This window comes from Genypterus blacodes, unplaced genomic scaffold (assembly GCF_046128005.1).
Source record: "Genypterus blacodes isolate CSIRO-AG114 ecotype Tasmania unplaced genomic scaffold, CSIRO-AGI_Gbla_v1 ptg000055l_1, whole genome shotgun sequence".
Classification (NCBI taxonomy): Eukaryota; Metazoa; Chordata; class Actinopteri; order Ophidiiformes; family Ophidiidae; genus Genypterus; species Genypterus blacodes.
In genome coordinates this window covers 1,141,775-1,161,894 of record NW_027466867.1, presented here as the reverse complement: position 1 = coordinate 1,161,894, position 20,120 = coordinate 1,141,775, and the positions used below count along the sequence as shown (strand labels likewise).

Genomic DNA, 20,120 nt, shown 5'->3' with positions numbered 1-20,120 from the left:
AAGCAGCCCCTTGTTAACATTATGCATGTATATAATGTACATACTCTTTTTTTTCTTCTTTGTTGTGTTTTCGTAGCATGTAAGTCATAACGGCCGTAGCCTATACCCGTTCACGTTCTTTGAGTTATTCAGCGAAAAGGTTTACAATAGCAGAGGAGGGGCCGTGTGCAGAGGCGAGGCAACGGAGAGTCTCATGCTGTCAATCAGACGGACACACACGGCGGTACAAGAGAGGAAAGTTCAGTCTGGAGGGGCGCAAAAGACCCCGGAAATGTCAAAGAAAGAAGAAACAGGAAGTTTAAAAAGCGGAATTATGAGGATTCTTTTTCCCAGGTTTGAATCGTGGCTGAATCTTATTTTGAAGGAGAGTAAAGCTCATTAACACTGACGATTTTCAATAAAAAATACAGAGCAGATGTTTGTAAGTGTTGGTGTGAATTCAGTGGCGACACATTTAAAGCCCGACTCGCCAAACTTAACCAGATCTTTGGTTATTTCAGATATATGGACACGTTTAGGAATTCTTTAAAAAAAACGAGTCGAGCCGCCGTGTTGGGTCCTGTAATAAAAAAAAAAAATCTTCAAAATCAACAGTTAGAAAAAAAGTGTCTATTTAACAAAACCTGGATAGAGAATTACTTGACATAATTGTAAAGTGAAGTGTTCGTTTTGTTCATCAGGAGGGTCCGTTACAATCAGTCTAACTCTCCGGTACACAAAGGCAGACGGGAGGTTCTGCCCGTCAATCATCTCAAACAATCGGCACGCGCCATTCAAGCTTGTAAACAACAGAGCCAAAGACCAAGAACAAATTACAATTTCTGACATTAACAAATGTATTTTTAAGGCTTTGACCTTTACATAATGTAGAAATTTCAACATGCTAACTAAAAAGGTACAACAGCCGTTATTCCAACTTCTGTCTGGAGTTGAAAACAAAACAAAAACAAAAAAAGCTAAACCATACCCATTATTGACACGTGTCTATAGAATATGATCCAAAATATCATGTGGAGTTTATCTAAAAACAAAGCAACAGAAAGAAACAAAAGAAACTACGGATAATCCTGATACAGGACTTTGACATGTATATAAAAAGTAACTGATAGTACAGTTCAAAATTAAATTCACAGTATTCCTCATGACGCTAGAAGACAAAATGTAGTTTTCTTCAGAAAGCAAACACAAATGGTCCACAGCCAACGATTCAGCCTCCCATCCTCTTCTTGGTTGAATACTTGAACGCGAGTCAAAAGAAAGGAAAATGTGAGAGGAGAGGAGACCAAACTGGGAGACAAACCTCTGCGTCTGTGAAAATGTAAAAATCACACAGGGTTTGAATTCTTAGGCTTCAGAGCAACAAAAGAAAAAAAAAAAAACGGAGGTGAGAAAGAAAAAGCAGGAAAAATGTCCTCAAGTCTGTCCAGGGTAATGTGGAGGTATCTTTGCCCTCTCATGCGTCTGCGTCTCCCACCCTCAGTCTGTCTGTCCGGCTCCAGTGGAGGATTTTAAAAACAAAAGAGAACCATTGCAGCTCTGCAGGTATGGTGACATCTTAGACTTGCAGCCAGAGCGACGCCTTAAGAGTCCACGTCCGAGGCAACGTACTCTCCCCTTTGTCTCTTTCTTCATATTTAGTTGAAGCGGGTGAATATCCATGATAAAGATGTTTAGTTTCCAAGTCCTGAGTTCCACTGAGCAGCAATTGAGATGTTTAAGCTCCAGGCTTTGTGTTCATACAAGTATATATTAATATTTGTCTATCATAAATGTCCACCGGGTGACAGTTTCATTTTTAACCGTAGTTAGGAGGAATAGGGCAAATATATCGCTGCCTTAAAAATATTATTTCGCACATTTAAAACACAAACTGTGGTAAAATTACAATGTAGAAGCACCGCGGCAAAAACTGCTGATTGTTGATTCTTCTGCTGATTTCTTGATTTGATCTTTCCAGGTCTGTAATGAGAAAAGGGCCAACGTGTTAGAAAGTACAAGACTTCTATGAACTGTTCACACCATCATACTGTTTATAGCAGGTCACACACTTACAGAATCAGTGTGTCACGGCGCTTCATTAATACCTGGAGCATCACTGGCAGTCCCCATTGACTCGGCTGTAGTCGTTTCCTGCTGAAACAGAATCATGAATGTTACCTTGTCATGTCAGCAGAGAGCAGCAGCAGCAGATACCACATCAGTGTTTCTCCTACCATTCAATCGGTCCAGGAGAAGCTTTGGTTGCACTGGAAAAATTGTCTCTCGATACGGAAATATGACATCAGAAGCGCCTGCATGCATCAAAGTAAGTTGGGTGGCGTTTCTCGGACGACGCTGGCGGCCTTGCATCTGTTTGTGCCTCGGCGGCTTTGTCAAGGCTGTAAACAGCCGGCCGGTGCTCAAATAATAAATCTTGCCACTACATGGAAGACCAGGGGGCTCTGGTGCAGACATGTTCCCCACAGCGGGCCAGAGAACTCAGCGAGACATCCGACAACTTCAGCAACAACAATTGTGAATACGTTGCTCGGCTACAGCAATGCTGAGCCTTCTACTGCTCCTTTCCTTGACCACAAACACATTGTTTTGTCTGTACTCGTGCATTTTTCTCCTATAATGGAATAAGCCAGTTCAAAGGCTTCCACCTTGATTTGGACCTTTAAAGCATATAGTTTCAAGTTCAAACCAAAAGACCTTTAGACTTTGACTCGTCTGTGTAAAGCAGTCGTACCTGTGCATCCGTTCAGATAGTGGTGAGTTGAAACGTTTGTAGTTAAAGTGGACGAGGTGTGCTGGGAGGCGGCCGGATGATCGCCGCTGCCATCTCCGTAGTCTATGCAGCGGCGTTTGGGCGGCGAGCAGGTGCTGTCGTATTTGGCGTCCTTGCCGTCGTGGTGACGCCTCTTGCGGCTCTCCCTGCACTCGCTGCCTCTGGACTTGTGGTTTTGAGTGGCGGCTGGGCTGTGATCTCTCTCCCTCTTTTTCTTCTTCTTTTTCTTTTTGGCCTCAGCGTCTCGGTCCGAATCCACGTCGGAGCTTCTACAGGAAGACGACAATACAGACTATCGTTAGCCGCAATGAAGGACAGAAGCATGACACATAACAGCAACATAACACCAAGGAAGGAACTCACCCGCTCTCACGCTGTCTGTCTTTATCTTTAGACTTCTTCTTCTTGCTCTTTTTGTGTTTCTTGCGTTGGGCCTCGGGGCTGCCCTCCCTCTCCTTGCTCAGAGGAGAAGTGGCCCTCCTGCTGTGATCCTCCCTATCGGTCCCCGATCCAGACGAGGAGACTGGAGCCGGAGCAGGAGAGCCCTTCGCCTTCTCTGATGCTCCGGCGGATGAGGAATTCTCGTCTTTTGCAGAGTAATAGTCCCTGTCCCTACCGTTGCTCTTGTCCTTCATGGCCCGGGGTTCTCGACTGTCCTGCTGCCACCTGCAGCGGCTGTTGCTGTCCTCCCGGTAGGGGTAACCGTGTCCCCTCCGCGTGCGCTCACAGTCGTCTCTGTATCTGTGGGAATGGTAGTGGTGGTAGTGGTGAGAGCACCTGTCGCGGTCACGCTCCCTGGGGTGCTGCGGCGTCCGCTCCCAGCGGCGCTCAGAGTCCGAGTCCTTGTTATAACGATCATGGTAAGGCAGGCGATCCCTATAGGAGCGGTGACTATGGTGGTAACTCCGGCGGTCCCTTCTGTGCCTGTAGCGATCGGGGTCACAGTCTCGGTCTGGGCTCCTGTCCCTGTAAGGTCTGTCCCTGTCCCGATCTCTCGTCCCGTCTGAGGAGTGCAGCCTCTCCCTCTCCCTGTCTCTCCCCGTCGATTTTTCGCCGACCCTGGAATTGGGTTTGGTAAGGTGCTGTTCTTTAGTATCAGTTTGTCCATCAGTCCTCACTGCCTGACCGTTGGTCTGTGTTGGACCCTTGTAGGGATCCCTGGGTTTGTCCCCACCGTTGCAAACCTTCTGCGGAGCAGCAGAGGCGCCGGCGCCGCTCGCAGCAGAGGCCCCGGCGCCGCTCGCAGCAGAGTGGAGCGGGAGGACCGATAAGGCAGCAGAGTTGTCCCGCGGTGCAACAGAGTTGGTCTTGGTGGCAGTGGCTGAAGGTGGCGAACTGACAGGAATGGATGTTGAATGCTGAGGCAGGGGTTCAGGCGGAGGTTTAGCCCTTGTGTCAGGAGGGACAGCAGGGTGGAGGTTTGGACAAGAAGTGGCCTGGGCTGTGGCAGCAGCAGCGTGCGTCTCTTTGCTGGGAAAACAAACAGAATTATGTAAACATAAAAGACTTGAAACATAAAGATTTGCTCTGAAATATGCAATCAGTTTCTGAGAACAGTTTGTTCTGTGCAGACATTACAACATCAACACCGTATGAAGATTTGTCTTCGCCTCTCTATACTGGATTTGTGAGGAACAAAGGCACATATTAAAATCACATCGTGTTCCACAGCCTAACAACACTCAGCTCACCTTGTTTGGTTGTGGTCACATTTGATCCCATTAGCAGCGACTGTGTCCACGCCTGCCGAACTGCCATGATGACTGACAGAGACCTGCAGAGCACAGGGAGACAGGGTGATCGTTACGGGTGATGTTGCTTAAACAGACTGTATTTGTTAAGTATCAACATCACATAAAGAGAGATACTTTACCTTCTCAGGGGCGTCCAGTCCGTTGACTTTGTGGTGTCCGTAGTGATGCCCGTTCTGGCTGGGTTTGGAGACACTATAAGATGCTCCGTTTAATCCGTTACCGTTGTGGTGCGCTCCCGAGTCCCCGTTAGTGGGCTGTGACGCCGGCTCGTAGACGTATCCCAATCTGCTCTTTCCGTTCAGGTGAGCCTTGGCTGCGTGTCCGTTATCCAGAGCGCCGCAGTTCTCCTGGTCCGACTCCTCAGAGGACTCTTGGCCGTAGGGAACCAGGAATGAAGCTCCGTCGCCTCCCCGGAGGTGATCCCCGTTACTGTACGACGTGCCATTAACATGATGGAGCTGACGAGGAACAAAGCGAACATCTGAGGTAGACTGTGAGGAGGATAAGGAGCTGCTGGCAGAGGACGGCTGGCTGTAAGAGGAAGAGGATGAGGAGGAGGAGGAGGAAGAGGAGGAAGAGGCTGGGCGGTTCTGTTTGCCTTGTCCGATATAGAAAGAAAGCTTTTGACGTTTGTCGTGGTCCGGGATCCCTGTGGGCTGGCTGACAGAGTGGGAGACGGAAGAGGAAGAGGAAGAGGAAGAGGCCAGTCCATGGTTCGGCTTTCCCACAACACTGCTGCTGGTGCTCGGCTTGGAGCTGGAGGGATAGTCCCTCAGAGATCCATTTCCGTTGACATGGAGAGAGCTCTGAGCGAGGACAGACATGAGAGCTGTTAGACACCAGCAAATGTTCCCAGAAAATAGAGCAACCATGAAGTTTAACCATGTTCAGTACCTTGGTCATGTGTGGAGGCAGCTGGGGGCCGATGAAGCCAGTAGTGGTGTGTTGGGCCGAGGTGTTGATGCGAGGTATAACCACCGGCCGAGGGGACGACTGTCCGGGGATGCCGGGGTTATGGCTCATGTGACTGTACTCCCCGGTTTTCTTCAAGTCGCCCGTCCTGACGACACAACAGAAAGAGATTTAGGCATTGGGAAATGATTTTAAATGAGCATGGCTGCACTCCATTTGCCACAATATCAAAAACAGTGAAACAATCATCAAACACATCACCGGTATAAACTAGGCATGTAACTATTTACAGCAAAAATTGGAAAATGTTTGAATGCTGGTTTACTCACTTGATGTAGAAGAGAACATAGGCCTGCTGGTTGAGCACAGCCCGGATGTCACTGACAGAAACAGAGGAGTCGTTCATCTGATACCACTGCCCGTTACTCGCCTAGGAAACACAATCGGGTGGCAGGCAGGTTAGCGTGTGAGCAACACAAGCTTCATGCTTCTTAAACATCTTGCACTTTAACTTGTATCAAATGCAATTTCCTCCTGTACACTGTGCTAAAGGAGACATCATCTCTAAAACAAGGACTTTCAATTCCAAAGACCACAATATGGAAATGTATTCTCACTTTTTCCATTTTCCTTTATTTTTTCAGATTTGCCAGACCTTTGCAGGAACTCTGCATTTAATCTGTTAAAGTGAACGACTCTGTTAAAGTCAGCGCCTGATGAAGTGTGTACATGTGTATGCAGCAGCAGCAGCAGCAGCAGCGCCCTGGCAGATTAGCAGCCAGTGTGGATGCCAGTACCTTAATATAGCAGAAGTAGTGTCCGGCATGACAGCTGAAGCCGGAGTGGACCAGCACAGCGTACAGACCGTAGATCTGGGGCTCTCCCTGGGACTGAGACATGAAGGGCCGGATGTCCAGATACTCAGGATACTTCACATCCTAATGAACACACGGTGGTTATTGAATGATATCAGGCCACAATCAGATACAGTACGACAGATGGTGCCGTGCTATCACTGTCCCTCCCCTCCCCTAAGGGTGACAGCACCTATGACCTAAACAAAGCCGGGGAAAACCTGGTCACTGTTATTCTGGCAGGCTACCTTTGCGATTTTCCCTCCAGTGAAGTTTGCAAAGCGCTTCAAAGCAAGAGTGAGCACATTGGAATTGCGGTGAACGGTGAATCTCTTCGAGGCAGTGACCATTTTTTTGCACCTGGAGGAGACAAACATTCACATTAGATACTCGGCAGATGGACTCTCCCAGAAAATGTGTTTTCCAAAGAGCTTACTTGGTGCATTTGTAGGCATTCTCCCCATCCAGCTGTTCTGGCTTGACAAACTGTTCCAGTGCCTTGGTGATACTGGGAGCCGTCTGCATGGACACAGAGAAGCATCTGAAGTAGGGTCTTATCCAGAAAAGCTTTGACAAAATCTGAATTTACTGTCTCCTTACATATTACACTCATAAATGTGTTTAATTACCTTAATTTCCAGAGTGACATCTAAGAACGGGTCAAATGTATCCGAGACTGCTTTGCAGTTTAAACATTTAACTGCAGAACAAGAAATGACAAGAAAGACGGCAAAATTGTGAAACATGCAAGTTAGACATAAACGTGATGAATCAAATTAAGGAAACATTGATGAATCACCTCTGGACCGTAGATACCCGCCAAATACTTGATGGATGAAAGTGGTTGCCTGCGTTTGCCTGTCCAGCCTGTGAGGATGATGATCGAGAACACGTAAGGACAGTGAAGCCACTGTACAGTAAAAGTATCAAACCACATTACGACCTGATGAGGCTCGAGGTAGAAGTTTGTAGCAGACAACTTGAGATGAAACTCACTTGGCTCCAGGTAGGCAGGACTTTTGCATAGCATCCACTGTATACCGTAGGAACTCATGTGCATCCTCCTGGCTTCCATAGCGGAAGTGCTTTGCGATTCCTAAATAGCGGAAACAACAAGCAGGGAGACAGGACTGTTTCAGAAATGATGCCACATGTAGTTCAAACACCTCCATCATAAATGAGACTTGAACATTTCCCTCCAAAACTATAGTATAAACGGGCTACAGCTCCTCCAGTGACCAAAGACAGGAATATATTTTTGTACAAGGGCACAAATTCAAGATTCTATCACTCAAAAGTGCCTCTTACTTTTGAGCTCATTGAGCACTCCGATGGGCTTGATGACGTTCCCAGAGTTGGCACAAACCTGAATGATGTGGTTTTGCATGGTGCACATCATGCAGAACCCTGGCTCGTGGCCTAACAGAGGGACAGATGGCAAAACAAGGATGAGTACAACAGTAAACCTTACAAGAAAGCTCTTGGATATTGCTAAAACCAATGTCATAGTTGCCGCATGATTGTACAATTATCCAAAAACAACATTTCCTAGTTTTAAGCTCATCCAAACGTACATGTTTTGGAATGCTCCCGGGTCAGCATGTAGTTTGCAAATGGAGGAGTGTAGGTCAGACATTGCAGGGCCGAGTTGAGGAAGCAGGTGTTGCCCATGTTCTGCAGGCCTGCACCGATGCGGTGAACTTGGTTCCACTTCAGGTTGAGCCGTTCTGGAGGGAAGAGGATCTTCTGGGGCAGGTCGATGCCATCACCACTAGTAATCCCCACTGCAAACACAGCCCAGAGCATGATGTGTATGTTAGTGAAATAATCTGTCTGTGTGCTGAATCCTACACTACTTAGATAAACAAACAAATCTAAATAGTTTATTACCAGCCATCAAAACACATGGGGGCAAACAGCTGAACATGTCTCCTACCTTGCTCCTTGGGTTGGTCCATGGTGGAGGGAGAACTGTTGTAAACAGCAGCTCCAGGCGTTGGACCCAGGCAGCCCCCTGTAGCCTTCAGCCTTGAAGTGTCATTGGGCAGGCTGGGGCCCATAGCCCAACTGCTGGAACAGCTGCTGTCCATCTCCATGTCTTCACTGGTGAAGGGGTGGCGCTTGCACCCGACTGACTCGTGGTCAGACTTGTCCGAAGGTTTGTCAACTATGGTCATTGTTCATTGCTACAGAGCAGAAGCACAGCGGTGACACATGAATGGACAGCAGAGAACACAAATGAATGCATAGATGTTGATGCCTGTTATTCCTAGAGTGATACTGAATCATTATACTGTGATTTGAAGTTGGTGATAAAGCACACAATTATGATCACATTTGGACTACAGACCAGCTATTTAATTGAGACTATTCCATGCTGATCTAGATCACATTTGCCCTGCCTGCCATTCCTCACTTAGATCACACAAATATCCCCTCTAGTGAATGAACTACAGGGTTAGGCTAGGGTTCAACTGGTTGAAGTGGCCGATTGAAATGACTCCATGTTTATGCTTTGTAGGACAGTGGAAGGTAAATACGGTCACAGTCTCTGTTATATAGGCAATACATTTGGAAACGGTATGTGTTCAAATGAATGAGATCATGTTTAACTTAAATCCCAGAAAGCGTTGGCAGTTACAGAGAGACACAATTCAAATTCAAACCCTGACATCCTGTGATCGAGTCCCTCTGCTTGTAAAAGATGTCCATGCTATAATTTAAAATAACAATTGACTGGAGTGTAGTCAAAAATTAAACGTCTGTAAAATCTTTTATCTTAGCGTTCTCCAATAGAGGTTGTAATTCCAATACAAATAAAAATAAACAATCACTTGAATTATAATTCACAAATTATCCCTGAAACAATCTTACCGGTTGTTTTAAAAACACTTAGTTGACACATCCCCGGTATTTGAATCGTGAAAGTTTCCTCTGTCTCTCCGGGATCATCTGAACTACAACTGTTCCTGTCATAGTAAACCGACAGAGTGTTGTGCCCTCGCATCGGTAACACCCCCCTTCTCCCGCCACCGCAATGGCGTTATATCTGACGCCATACATGGCGACCCCACAACCGATACTAAAGCCAGCTGTTGTTGCTTTAAACGGCTTCCCATAACAGCATAGTAATATATGCTAACCGTGTACTGCTCATTGGTCATATTTGAGTTGTTTCTGACTTGACAAATCAAACTGTATAGGGGAATCCGCCACCTAGCTTCCGCTCGTGCTTAAATTTAGCATTGGTTTGTTTACATTTAGAACACATACCAATTGCCCACATTTTCGAATAACTTCCGAATATTCCCTATAAATACGTCCGGCAAACAGTGAACATGTATCAAGTCTTTACTTTTGTGTTTCTCAGAGCCCGGTTGTGTTGGTATAAACGTATCTGCCCTCGTTTGAGTGAGTGAATGATGGTTCCTAGCTTAGCACACAGATCCGCGGTTTCCTGGTCGGAAGCACGTTTCCAGCAGCAGCTGTTCCCTCCCACCTGCTCCGGCTCGTATGCTAGCTAACACGACGGCTAGGCCTCGAGCACGCAGCCTCGTCAACCCGCCACATAAAGCAACAAACGAGCTGCTCGCTGTATCGGGCGGGGAGCGGAGGTTCATTTGATTAACTTTGTCGCCGGTGTTCCAAACAAACCGACGGCTGCTTTGCGTTCACCCACAAAACAATGTACAATGTGAACACCATGGCAACAGCTAACGGAGCTAACCAGACACAGCTACTAGCATGATTGCGTGCGCGCGGCGGGGCTAAATCTGGTCACCGGATCGCTACGATGAAAGCTAGCAGACACGGCGGAGCGTTAAAGACGAACAAGCAGGGCGCCAGAGAGCAGTTTACGTCTACATTTTAAATCTGTTGAGCGTGAAATGTGTGAGCCCGGGTTACGGGACGGATAAAGGGGGAGAAAGGAGGGGCTCGACACCGGCGGTTGTGTGCTCACTGCGCTGTACTCTCCGACATGACAGAGAACCGGTGTAAGGCTACTAGGACGAAACCGAGTGGCCGAAACCCCAATAATTGCTACGGCGAGGCTATATAAATATTCTTTAACCATAAATCACCAGCCAACGTACCTGAAATCTGTTATGATACGGTAATAGAGGTTGTAATTCCATTCCGTATTTCCAGCGGGTGTCCGGCGTTGAACAATGACGTAGCTAATTGCCCCACGGGTACATCCGGGTACCTGGTATGAAAAGCGCTTTCTGATTGGCTCGTTCCGCCGCTTTCAGTGTGGGACGTGCAGCGGGAACATCCGTCGCATGTACACACCTCTGACCTTTGTGTACATGATGTACAACCGAGTAAATGCGCGGTATTCTTAGCTGCACTCAGTACAGCTGGGCTTACTACAAAAGAGCGGCCACTCCTCCATGTTTTCATGGAGCAACTGAGAGAATTTAGGGACAAAGAAGTGCAGGAGATCTTACCCTCAGTCACAATTACAATCTGTGTCATCTATTATCATACAAAGGCTGCTGCTGCATTATGTAATGTCACCCTGCACATTCATTCTAATTTGTGTATATTTCTTATTGTTTATTGGTATGTTTTTGTTAACATAATTACTGCTACTTGAATATACATGACACTTTACTTTGTATGTTTATTCTCTGTATAGATTGTTTATTTTTGTTGTATTATGGCCTTGAGAGTTTTACCTCAGAGAATTAATAAAGTGCTGCAATTCCAGTTATTTAGGGAATTATTTGATGCATCAGAATGCTTTGAATACCACCAGATTTTGAGTCAATTCAATTATTTTGATACAATTAATTCAACAACTTTTTCTCAGTTTCAGTCACATTACAATGCAACATTTTAGTGCAGCAACATCTCAACATCAAAGCTAAAATGCTCCTTTATAGCAATACCTTCCATGGCCACAGTTCAACTTCTTTTAAAAATTTGAATCAAAACATTCAGTGTGATTAGCAGTTTAAACCATCTAAACCGTTGCTGTGCGTTAAAGAGATTTGTGCTCTGCCATGAAAACAAATACACAAGATCCCGGTCCGAAGCACAGGATCACTGTGCCTACCCGTAGTTTTCTGTTCACCCCCAATGGATCAGCTTCAGGATTAAGGAAATCTGTTGGAGCTTTCAGGAGGATAAGCACTTAGGTTTGTGTAAAATCATTAACTTCACATTGGCAGTCATGTTTTCAGCTCACCTGTGACTCATACTTCTGTGGCATCTCTTATTACTGCCAATCAATTCCTTGAATTCCCACACCTGTGAGCATAAATACATTTTATTAAACAGCTGCAATAGCTGCACAATCACATTCAGGTAACATGGGACACAGTCACAGCCTCAACATTCACTCTACCACTTATAGCATAAAACTCAAATGTGCTATAGTAGTAATTAACTAAGTCACATTTTGTCAGTCCGGAGTACTGAGATCTGTATTGATCAGGTCTGATCTGACGCTGAGTAATGCAGTAGTAGTAGTCGTAGTCGTAGTGAGTAATGAGGTTTGCGAGCTCTGAAGCTGACTGATCTGCCTCCTCAGCTGCATGATCTCTTCCTCCTGCTCTTCAACTCTTATTTGTAAGCCATGGATTACCTGCAGGGAAAATAGAAACAGTTAAAAGATAAGTACAGCCTTCCAGGAGCCAACAGTGTTTTAAACTTAACACAATGAGGATGTTCACATATGCCTACATTTACTTTGCATCCTGTTTTGGAGTTACAGTACATCCATCTCTCCATACCGTGTCTTTACTGCTGAAGAGTTCACTCTGGAGAAGCTGGCTCGCTGTGGGTCGAACACTTGGCTCTTTACTGGTCAGCTTCATGATGTGTTCGGCCAGGACAGGCCATCTCCGGCAGAAGGAGTCTGGGATTGTCCCCTCTCGTAGATCCTCGAGTGTCCGCACCCGCTCCATCTCTGTCCCGAAGGGGTGGAAGAGCTCAAGGGCCAACACTCCAATGCTGTACATGTCTGACTGGAAGCGTAAAGACAATACAAGTTTAGACTCATGTTGCAAGTGTCTAATGTAATCACAAACATAAAGCTCTAACCTGTGGATAATTCTGTTTTCTTATCATTGATGTTTACCTTTGAATCATAATGGGAGCCCTTTAGTTGTTCTGGTGCAGCATACACAAATGTACCAACACCAGTAGTATGTGAAGAATCTGCAACGTAAAATATACAGTATGTGATTTTAAAGTAAACAGCACTGCCTAGTGGCAATTATGAGCGCTACTACACAAAATGACCCAAGAATGTTAATTACCACAGCTGTCAGAAGTAGAGGACTTTTGTTTGTCCACTATTATGTCCTTGCAGGCCAAACCAAAGTCCCCAATCCTGATGTGACAGTCGTTACTATGGAGGAAAATGTTCCTCGGCTGTGGGGAAAATATTACAGGGATTAGAATTTATTTCATTCACTATAAAGTGTAAACAAGACATTTGTCCACACTTTAGGCCGGTGAGACCTTTCATACAGTGTGTTGTGTGTTCCAGGCAAAGTTCAACAGTTTCAGGGTCTGCAGGGCTAAACATTATAACATAAATCTAAATATTTAATTGCCACATTGATCAATTTAGAAACTTGAGCAACACGTAAACCCTTCCAGGCCAAGTTCACCAGCCCCCTTAACTGGCCCCCAATAAGCAGCCAGAAGTAATCAAATGTGAAAGAAAAAACACTAATCAAACTTAAACTCAAAGACTAACACCCGCCTCTCTCATCAGACACCTAACGCGTATATTCTTGTTTCAGAAAACCAGAATAACCAGCTTTCCGAACAGCATCACGCCTGTCAAAGGTTTAAACACAGACGGCTGAGGAAGCTGTGCTACTGCAGTCATGTCAGAGGAGAGCAAGGAAGTGGAGGACAGCGCTGCAAGCAGTGCAAAGTTTCAAAACAACGAACTCTGCAATGCAATTATGGATGAAGATTTGGAGCGTATAGAGGAACTTTTAAAACAGCACGGAAGCAACTTTCTGATCAAGATACAAGACGGAGTGCCGGGGAAATTGTGCAAGGTAAATACGACGGAACATTGTTTAAGAACTTATTTTACTATCTTAAAAGAATCTAATTATTGTTGTTGTCATGTTGGCCGAGTTCAATGCCACGATTCACCAAACGACACACAGCTGCTCATGAATAGAAACAGTGACAATCAAAATAAGCTCAACAGTCACTCACTATCATCCAGTGAGATCAATCATGTTAAGACATTAACTGTCACAAACAAAGACATCTAAAATACTCGAGTGCTTTTGTAGCTTTAGACAAATTGTTGTATATTTGACTTTAGCAGGTTTCCAGTTAGTCTTGTCTTGTCTTGTCTTGCTACAGGGCATTTCTATCCCCGCCCTGCATTTGGCTGCCTGCTACAGAAAAGTAAAGAGCATGCAGAGCCTGTTGTCCGCAGGTGCGGATCCTGAAAGGAGGTTTGAACCGCGAGACACACACACACACACACAGGCGGACATGCACACCAACACCAAATATTAGCACCATCAACACTAAAGCAGAAGCAGGCAGGATGTCTGTTGAACTCAAACTCAGACAAGGTCCCTGAACTCAACCCAATTCTGTTTTAGGTTTAGTGAAAGAGCGTGTGTAAGCTCACTTTAAATAGCTGTATTTCCTGTCAGAGCTGCTTCAAAAAGGGGAACTTGGTCCTTATTATGCTTCATAAAAAGGTGATAGTCCTCAGCTCGACTCTCTGCACCGTCACAGGGACCAGCTCGGCCAAACCACACTGCACTTTGTGATTTCTGATTGGCCAAGGCTACAGGATTACTTGGCCACACCAGGATCGAAGTTGCGCGTGGCTGTGAGCTACATGAAGCAGCAAGCAGAGGCCTGCCTGAGACTTCTCTGTGAGCACGGAGTCCATGTCAACGCTGAGGTGACCAACACATTTTGGATGTGGCTATGGCTCCATATAATGTTTGGCTGTTGCATTTGTAGTGCAGGGTTAGTGTGTGAGTGTGCTAAAATGGTTAAAAGGTAAAGCTGCTCAGGAATGTGATTCCCTAGGTGTGTCTTGGTTTAATAGGTGGAGGGAGAAAGACAGACAGCTCTCCACTTGTCGGTACAACACAGAGCTCTGCCTGCCATACAAATCCTGACCAGCTGTGGCGCTGATGTTAATGCTGTGGACAGTGCGGGGATGACGGCCCTTCATATGGCCTGTGGGATCCTCCATAAGGACATCATAACAAGCCTGATCAAGAAGGGAGCCCATATCAACATGGTCAGGGATGTCCCTCTACTTCTGATTAATTATGAATGACCACAATGAATGACAAAAGGTGTTGGTTTACTTCATGAGATCTCCTTCCACGGCCTTAAGTTAACAGGAGATTTTAGTTTGTGAGCACACAGATCTTAACCCTCTCTACTCCGCTTTCATCCCTCTTAATCTTTCTACACATGTCCTACCTTAAACTAATACACACTGTTGAACCTTTTCAGGGGGTGAAGCACTCTGGAAACACTCCTCTGCATATGGCTGCTTTGGCTATAGCTATGAAGACCACTAAAGCAGAGGACAGAGACATCAGCTGCCTCACTGAGCTGCTGGAGCAGGGGGTCGAGCCCGACGCTGTGAACGAGGCAGGAGCTACGCCTCTGCACGACGCCTGCAGCGCGGGCAACGAGGCGCTGGTGGACCTGCTGCTGAGTTATGGAGCCGACATCAACAAGCTGAACCAAGCTGGAGAAAACGCCCTGTTTCTGTTCCTCAACCGCCTGCCCAATGTGACACACAGCTCTCTGCTTCTGAAACTTCTCAGCCTGACTTCCCCTCTCACCATCTACAACCACAGCGGCCAACTGCCCTCAACTCTGACCCTATCATGTTTCTACAAGCAGAGGGACCAGCTGCTGAAACTGGCTCAGCAGCCGAGGAGGCTTCAGGACATGTGCAAGACTCAAATCTATCTGAAATACGGCAAGGACAGACGAGAGATGAGTAAAAAAATGCCTGAGAGTATTTATTGCTTCGTCTTCAACTCCTGGGAGAATCTACATGGCATCTCCTTTATGACAGATACGGGGACAGAGTCTTTAAACAGTTTGTCTGACACTGCTCAGAGCTGACATCCATCTAAACCGGGGTGGGGAACTTCCGGCCCTTATCTAAAGAGTCAAACCCGTCTAACTGAAGCACCTTACCTTCAGGTCTCTGTGCATGATGCCCCTGGAGTGAATGTACTCCACTCCTTCAAGTGTTTTCCTCAGCAGACTGAGTGAGTGTTCAGTATCGATGCACCCATAAGGACCTGGAAATGAAAATGTAAAATACACTTATTTCCCCCAAAACACTGTACATATCTAAGAGAAAGAGATGAAACCTCTATTGGAATCCTTCATGTATGAGATGCGATGTGTTACTGACCTCCTGAGTCCCGCTCCTCTCTGGGTTTGCTGTTCCTCTCAGAGATCCAGTCCTTCAGCGAGCGTTCACACAGCTGCATCTGGATGTAGAGCAACAGGTGGAACTGTACCTGGAGGAGAAAACAGAGCAATATTTTACATCCTTTGCAAATCAATGTAACGGTTGCTTGGTGACTTGAAACATGGACCCTTTCAGGTTACAGGTTGGGGTCTTGGAGCACTTAGCACCTTAGCTTTGTGTTTGTCCGGCCACTGCTGACACTCCTTGTCAATGTTGGAGTTCGGCTCTGTGCTACTCCTGCTGTCCTCCTCCTCTCCCTGAGCCGACGAGTCCAAGCTCATGGCGGGACATTTGGCCGTCGTCGCGGGGGCTCGCTTGCCCAGGAACACACAGGGGACGTAGTTTTTCGGGATGCAGGGCTGGGAAGAGACAAACGCTCGGTCTGGCATCTGAGTCTCTGTTGGAACTTTGGCACTTGCAGCACTTTCTGGATTTGTGTAGCTGAGACTTTGAAAGACTATGGAGGAGCTGGTGCTGCTGTCAGGACTTTCATTGGTGCTGCAAAGAATGGCAGACACACATTTAATGTCACAGGGTGAAATTGAGAGCATTTCAGTATTTAAACACAACAGTTGTTTGTGTTGGACTCTTACCTATCCTGTTGTGCCGGAGATTCCAATGCAGGCAGGACTGACAGAGGACCTAGAGAAGAGATGGTGACAATTAAAGCTTGTCTGATGATAAGATCTGTGCTATTGATAGTCTTTATTAACCTTTGACCCCATTCATTTAAGCCCAATAAACAGTAAGAGGCCAGCTTGGACACTCACACGGCGCAGACTGAACGTGTTCCATCCATGCAGTGTGATAGCCCACAACGTTTACATGCTGTAGACTTGACAACACCTTGGCCTCCCTGTGGACCTGGAGAGACGTTCAAGACAAAGATCATCTCTGTGTGTCTGTTCTGTCTTTGTTATTGTGTCTAAAACAACCTTTCTGCGGTGAAGCCCCACCCACCTTCATGCAGTCGTCCATGGAGACATTTTTGATGAGAATTTTCTTCACAGCGTAATATTGCCCATCCAGTTTATTCATAACCTAGAAAATGATGTCACAGAGCAACAATTCTGTCAACCTTTGTAGACACAGAGTAGAAATGGCGGTGAGTGCAGTGTGTGTGTGTGTGTGTGTGTGTGTGTGTGTGTGTGTGTGTGTCTGTGTAAAATACCTTAAAAACCTTTCCATACGATCCCTTTCCTAATCGACAGACTTCTTCAAAATCACTAAGATAGCGAGAGGTCTGTGCCTGAAACAGTCCCTCCTTCGGTCTGAGGTACAACAACAAAACAATTATATATTACACAAATGCTTAACATTTATCAGATGAAACTCATCAATCAGACAGTGAGCGCTCCTACCTGACAGTGAAGCTATGAGTGCTTGTGCTGACAAGTTGCTGACCCTGTGAAATAGCATCAGGAGGAGCAGTTACACCACAGAGAATAATAAAGTTGCTCAATTACATGTGGAGAAATTCTAAATGCTGTCAGCCCTACGACTACAAATGTGCGTCCAGTCACCTGTGGGCACAACGACGAGCTGGCAGCGTGGAGCAGCTCGGTGAAGGCCCTGTTGTGCTGGAGTCTGACCGTGCTGAACTCATCACTGATGGCCATAGGTGAGAGGAGGTTCAAGGCGGCTAAACGCTGGCCAATGACTATCAGACACAAAGAAAGGAATATTTACAGGTGCATCTCAATCATTTACAATCTGGTGGTCTTCCCCATGAGTGTGTGGCTCAGGAAACCTCAGCAGGTGATTTGAGTTAATGAGCTGATTAGAGTGAGAGACCCTGATGATACAGGATTGACGATATCACAACATTCAAAGTTCCTGAGAGACTGAGTTTGGGGTTTCCATGAAGCTGTATCCAGAATCATCTACATTAAAACAAATAAAGGCTGGAAATATTTCCCTTTGTGTGTAATGAATCTGTAATATATGAGAGTTTACCTTTCTGAATTGAATTACTGAAATAAATGAATTTTTCCACAATATTCTAGTTTATTGAGCTACACCTGTATAATACTTTTTATTCTGGAGAGTATTAATTCTCAATTCCATCACAAAATCTCAATCCTTACCTTTAAACAGCATGCGAGAACGTGCTGGATTGCTCTCATAGACAAAGCAGAGGTGCTCCAGCAGAGATCCCAGGAGAAGGTGGTTTGGGATTGCTGATGCAAACTCTTGAATGGATGGATAATGCTTCCCTGTCTTCAGCATCTCATGGTCAAGATCGCTGTCAGAAGCTGAGTAAGCAAAAGACAGAAACAGAATCAGAAACAATAAATAAAAAATATGCGCTCCTTTGTCCTGTTTAATTTCATCGAACTCATACATTCAAACCTACCAGACTCAATCTGTCTTACCTTCAGCAATTAATTCCTGTATCATGCCAATTATTTCTTTTCCCTCTAGGTCCATTATTTCTGTATGAAATGCATTTAGTACAATATCAAAAACCCAGAGTTACACTAATGATCAAGCTCAAGGCAGCAAGTGTCCTCGCCTTGTATACATGGGGGGCGTGCACAGCAGCCATGCTTATCTGCATAGACCAGCGCACACTGGGCCCCTCCACCTATTATGCTCAATGGAATAAGCACAGAGCAGATGAACGATACACAGTGGCAGCAAAGGGGAAGGAGTGGTTGTTTGCTCTGGCAAACTTCCCAAACATGTTGTTATTCATTTCATCAGACTTAAATGTGTGTGGAGGGGGAAGCCACTTGTTTTAATGAAGTGACACCACACACACTGATCTGTCCATCTTGCCATGCACCCTGATAAATGATTACTCAATACAACAACAATGAACCAGGCAATAAAAAAGTTAACCATTTACTTTTGTTGGTCCAAAAACAAAGACTTTCAGTTCATCTGTGAGAGAATGAATGCCATTATAAACATCAGGTTTCAGCCTGTAGATTAGGGCTGAATAATGATACATACAGTGAGGCACGAGGCATACTAGATGAAACTCTGATAAATGTCATGTTCATCTTGGATGTAAGGATTTTTCCTGGAGAATTCAGTAAAGAAGATCCTTGATATGATTACAGAAATCAACACATCAAATGTCATAATAGGAAAGCATATATATTTGAATTCTGTATAGTCTTACTTGCCAACCCTGTAGACTTTAAGACTCTGCTGCCCCCAAGCGGATAAAAACATTATTGCAGTTTTGCAATCCCAAAAATCTCGTTTGCCCATTTAAATTTAGCATGTAGACACGCTGTTGGAACTCCCCCCCCCCCCCCCCCCCCCCAGGAGAAGGCTGAGCAGAGCTGCAGTGAGCCACCACAGGCTGAGGAAGGTAGATGCCAACTCATCCTCATCCTTTACCTTCACCTTTGTTAAAGGTTCATGCAATATCCATCCATCTCCCCAACCCTCCTTTAATATCTTCCATGCCCTTCACCCCAGCCGGTGAAGGGCATCATTAACAATTGTGACATCATTCATGAATCTGGTGTATGTGTGTCATCTGTGACATCATTCATGATGTCATCAACAACTGTGACATCTCGAATCACGATTGTCCTCAATTGATAATGTAAATATAAAAAAGCTGCTGTGCATGTTTGACGTAATGACGCATATTTTGGTTATGTTTTTGTTTTGGTCGTGATTTTTTTGATGGAAAACACACAAACCTACACTGCTCGACAGCGGAAGTTATATTCTGGTATTAGGCAATGTGGGGTCCTAGTGATGATCACCCCACTGCGAGCAAAACTATTAAGTAAAGGCTCAACTACTCAGTAAGATAAGTAAAGCTGCTTACTGTCAAACAGGACTTCCTCGTCGTCCTCTTCGCTCGCCAAATCAAACAGACTGCTGCCATGTCTTCCATGTCTCCTAAAGGGTGTATGGCTGCAGGGAACCATAATATTACTGCTGTTGCCAGAACATTCCTCTGCCTGCTTAAGTCCATGTGAGGTTGAAGCGAACATTGTACGTAAAATAAGTATTTATACTAAAACACGGGCGACTAGAGACGACCTCATATCAGCGGCGAGGTCTAGGCACTCACTAAAACGTAAATATCGACACAGTGGCTTGGCATTTGTCAGAAAATACGGTTAAAGGTGTAACCCACGATACACACAGTCCCACGACGGTCGCCATGATTAGACAACTGTGAAGGGACCGTCTGACAACATTCCTTTGGATGACTGGTTAACACTAAAATGTTTTACGAAACCCTGCGACATAAACCACAAACATACACACGTGTGTGTTGAAACGCACAACAATTTGATTTCTACTCGTCTAATCGTGAGAAAATAACACTGCAACAACACTATATTTATTCTATAATACCGAATATGAGGTGCTTACAGACGCCCCCTAACAGC

The 20,120-nt window shown here is 45.5% G+C and overlaps 3 protein-coding genes across 15 annotated transcripts; 1 reads left to right on the top strand and 2 right to left on the bottom strand.

Annotated features, from left to right (window-relative positions):
• Positions 1-334: 334 nt before the first annotated feature.
• usp42 (ubiquitin specific peptidase 42) lies at positions 335-11,574 on the bottom strand. 12 transcript variants are annotated; one of them, XM_076151854.1, is made up of 19 exons: positions 10,385-10,475; positions 8,227-8,476; positions 7,865-8,074; positions 7,599-7,709; positions 7,287-7,386; positions 7,090-7,157; positions 6,920-6,990; positions 6,727-6,809; positions 6,539-6,650; positions 6,234-6,374; positions 5,766-5,866; positions 5,419-5,584; positions 4,644-5,330; positions 4,462-4,544; positions 3,134-4,240; positions 2,732-3,039; positions 2,214-2,291; positions 2,053-2,133; positions 335-1,959 (listed from the first exon to the last, which is right to left on the bottom strand). In XM_076151854.1, exons 2-18 carry the CDS (start codon positions 8,465-8,467, stop codon positions 2,093-2,095), a joined length of 3,708 nt encoding a protein of 1,235 aa, XP_076007969.1. In that variant the 5' UTR covers positions 8,468-8,476; positions 10,385-10,475; the 3' UTR covers positions 335-1,959; positions 2,053-2,092. The 12 variants fall into 12 exon arrangements, 8 of the variants coding, with proteins under 8 accessions (XP_076007969.1, XP_076007970.1, XP_076007971.1 ...); XM_076151855.1 differs by having other exon boundaries at positions 2,085-2,133; XM_076151856.1 differs by having other exon boundaries at positions 2,053-2,130.
• Positions 11,548-19,715, bottom strand: eif2ak1 (eukaryotic translation initiation factor 2-alpha kinase 1). 2 transcript variants are annotated; one of them, XM_076151867.1, is made up of 15 exons: positions 19,547-19,715; positions 17,838-18,005; positions 17,274-17,410; positions 17,112-17,155; positions 16,922-17,021; positions 16,711-16,791; positions 16,521-16,614; positions 16,344-16,392; positions 15,917-16,248; positions 15,691-15,801; positions 15,468-15,574; positions 12,560-12,674; positions 12,379-12,458; positions 12,032-12,265; positions 11,548-11,883 (listed from the first exon to the last, which is right to left on the bottom strand). In XM_076151867.1, exons 1-15 carry the CDS (start codon positions 19,713-19,715, stop codon positions 11,701-11,703), a joined length of 2,004 nt encoding a protein of 667 aa, XP_076007982.1. In that variant the 3' UTR covers positions 11,548-11,700. The 2 variants fall into 2 exon arrangements, with proteins under 2 accessions (XP_076007982.1, XP_076007983.1); XM_076151868.1 differs by lacking the exon at positions 19,547-19,715 and adding an exon at positions 18,126-18,262.
• LOC143001973 (ankyrin repeat domain-containing protein 61-like) lies at positions 13,111-16,132 on the top strand. Its single transcript, XM_076151870.1, has 5 exons — positions 13,111-13,318; positions 13,638-13,732; positions 14,025-14,196; positions 14,347-14,544; positions 14,766-16,132. Exons 1-5 carry the CDS (start codon positions 13,139-13,141, stop codon positions 15,390-15,392), a joined length of 1,272 nt encoding a protein of 423 aa, XP_076007985.1. The 5' UTR covers positions 13,111-13,138; the 3' UTR covers positions 15,393-16,132.
• Positions 19,716-20,120: the final 405 nt, after the last annotated feature.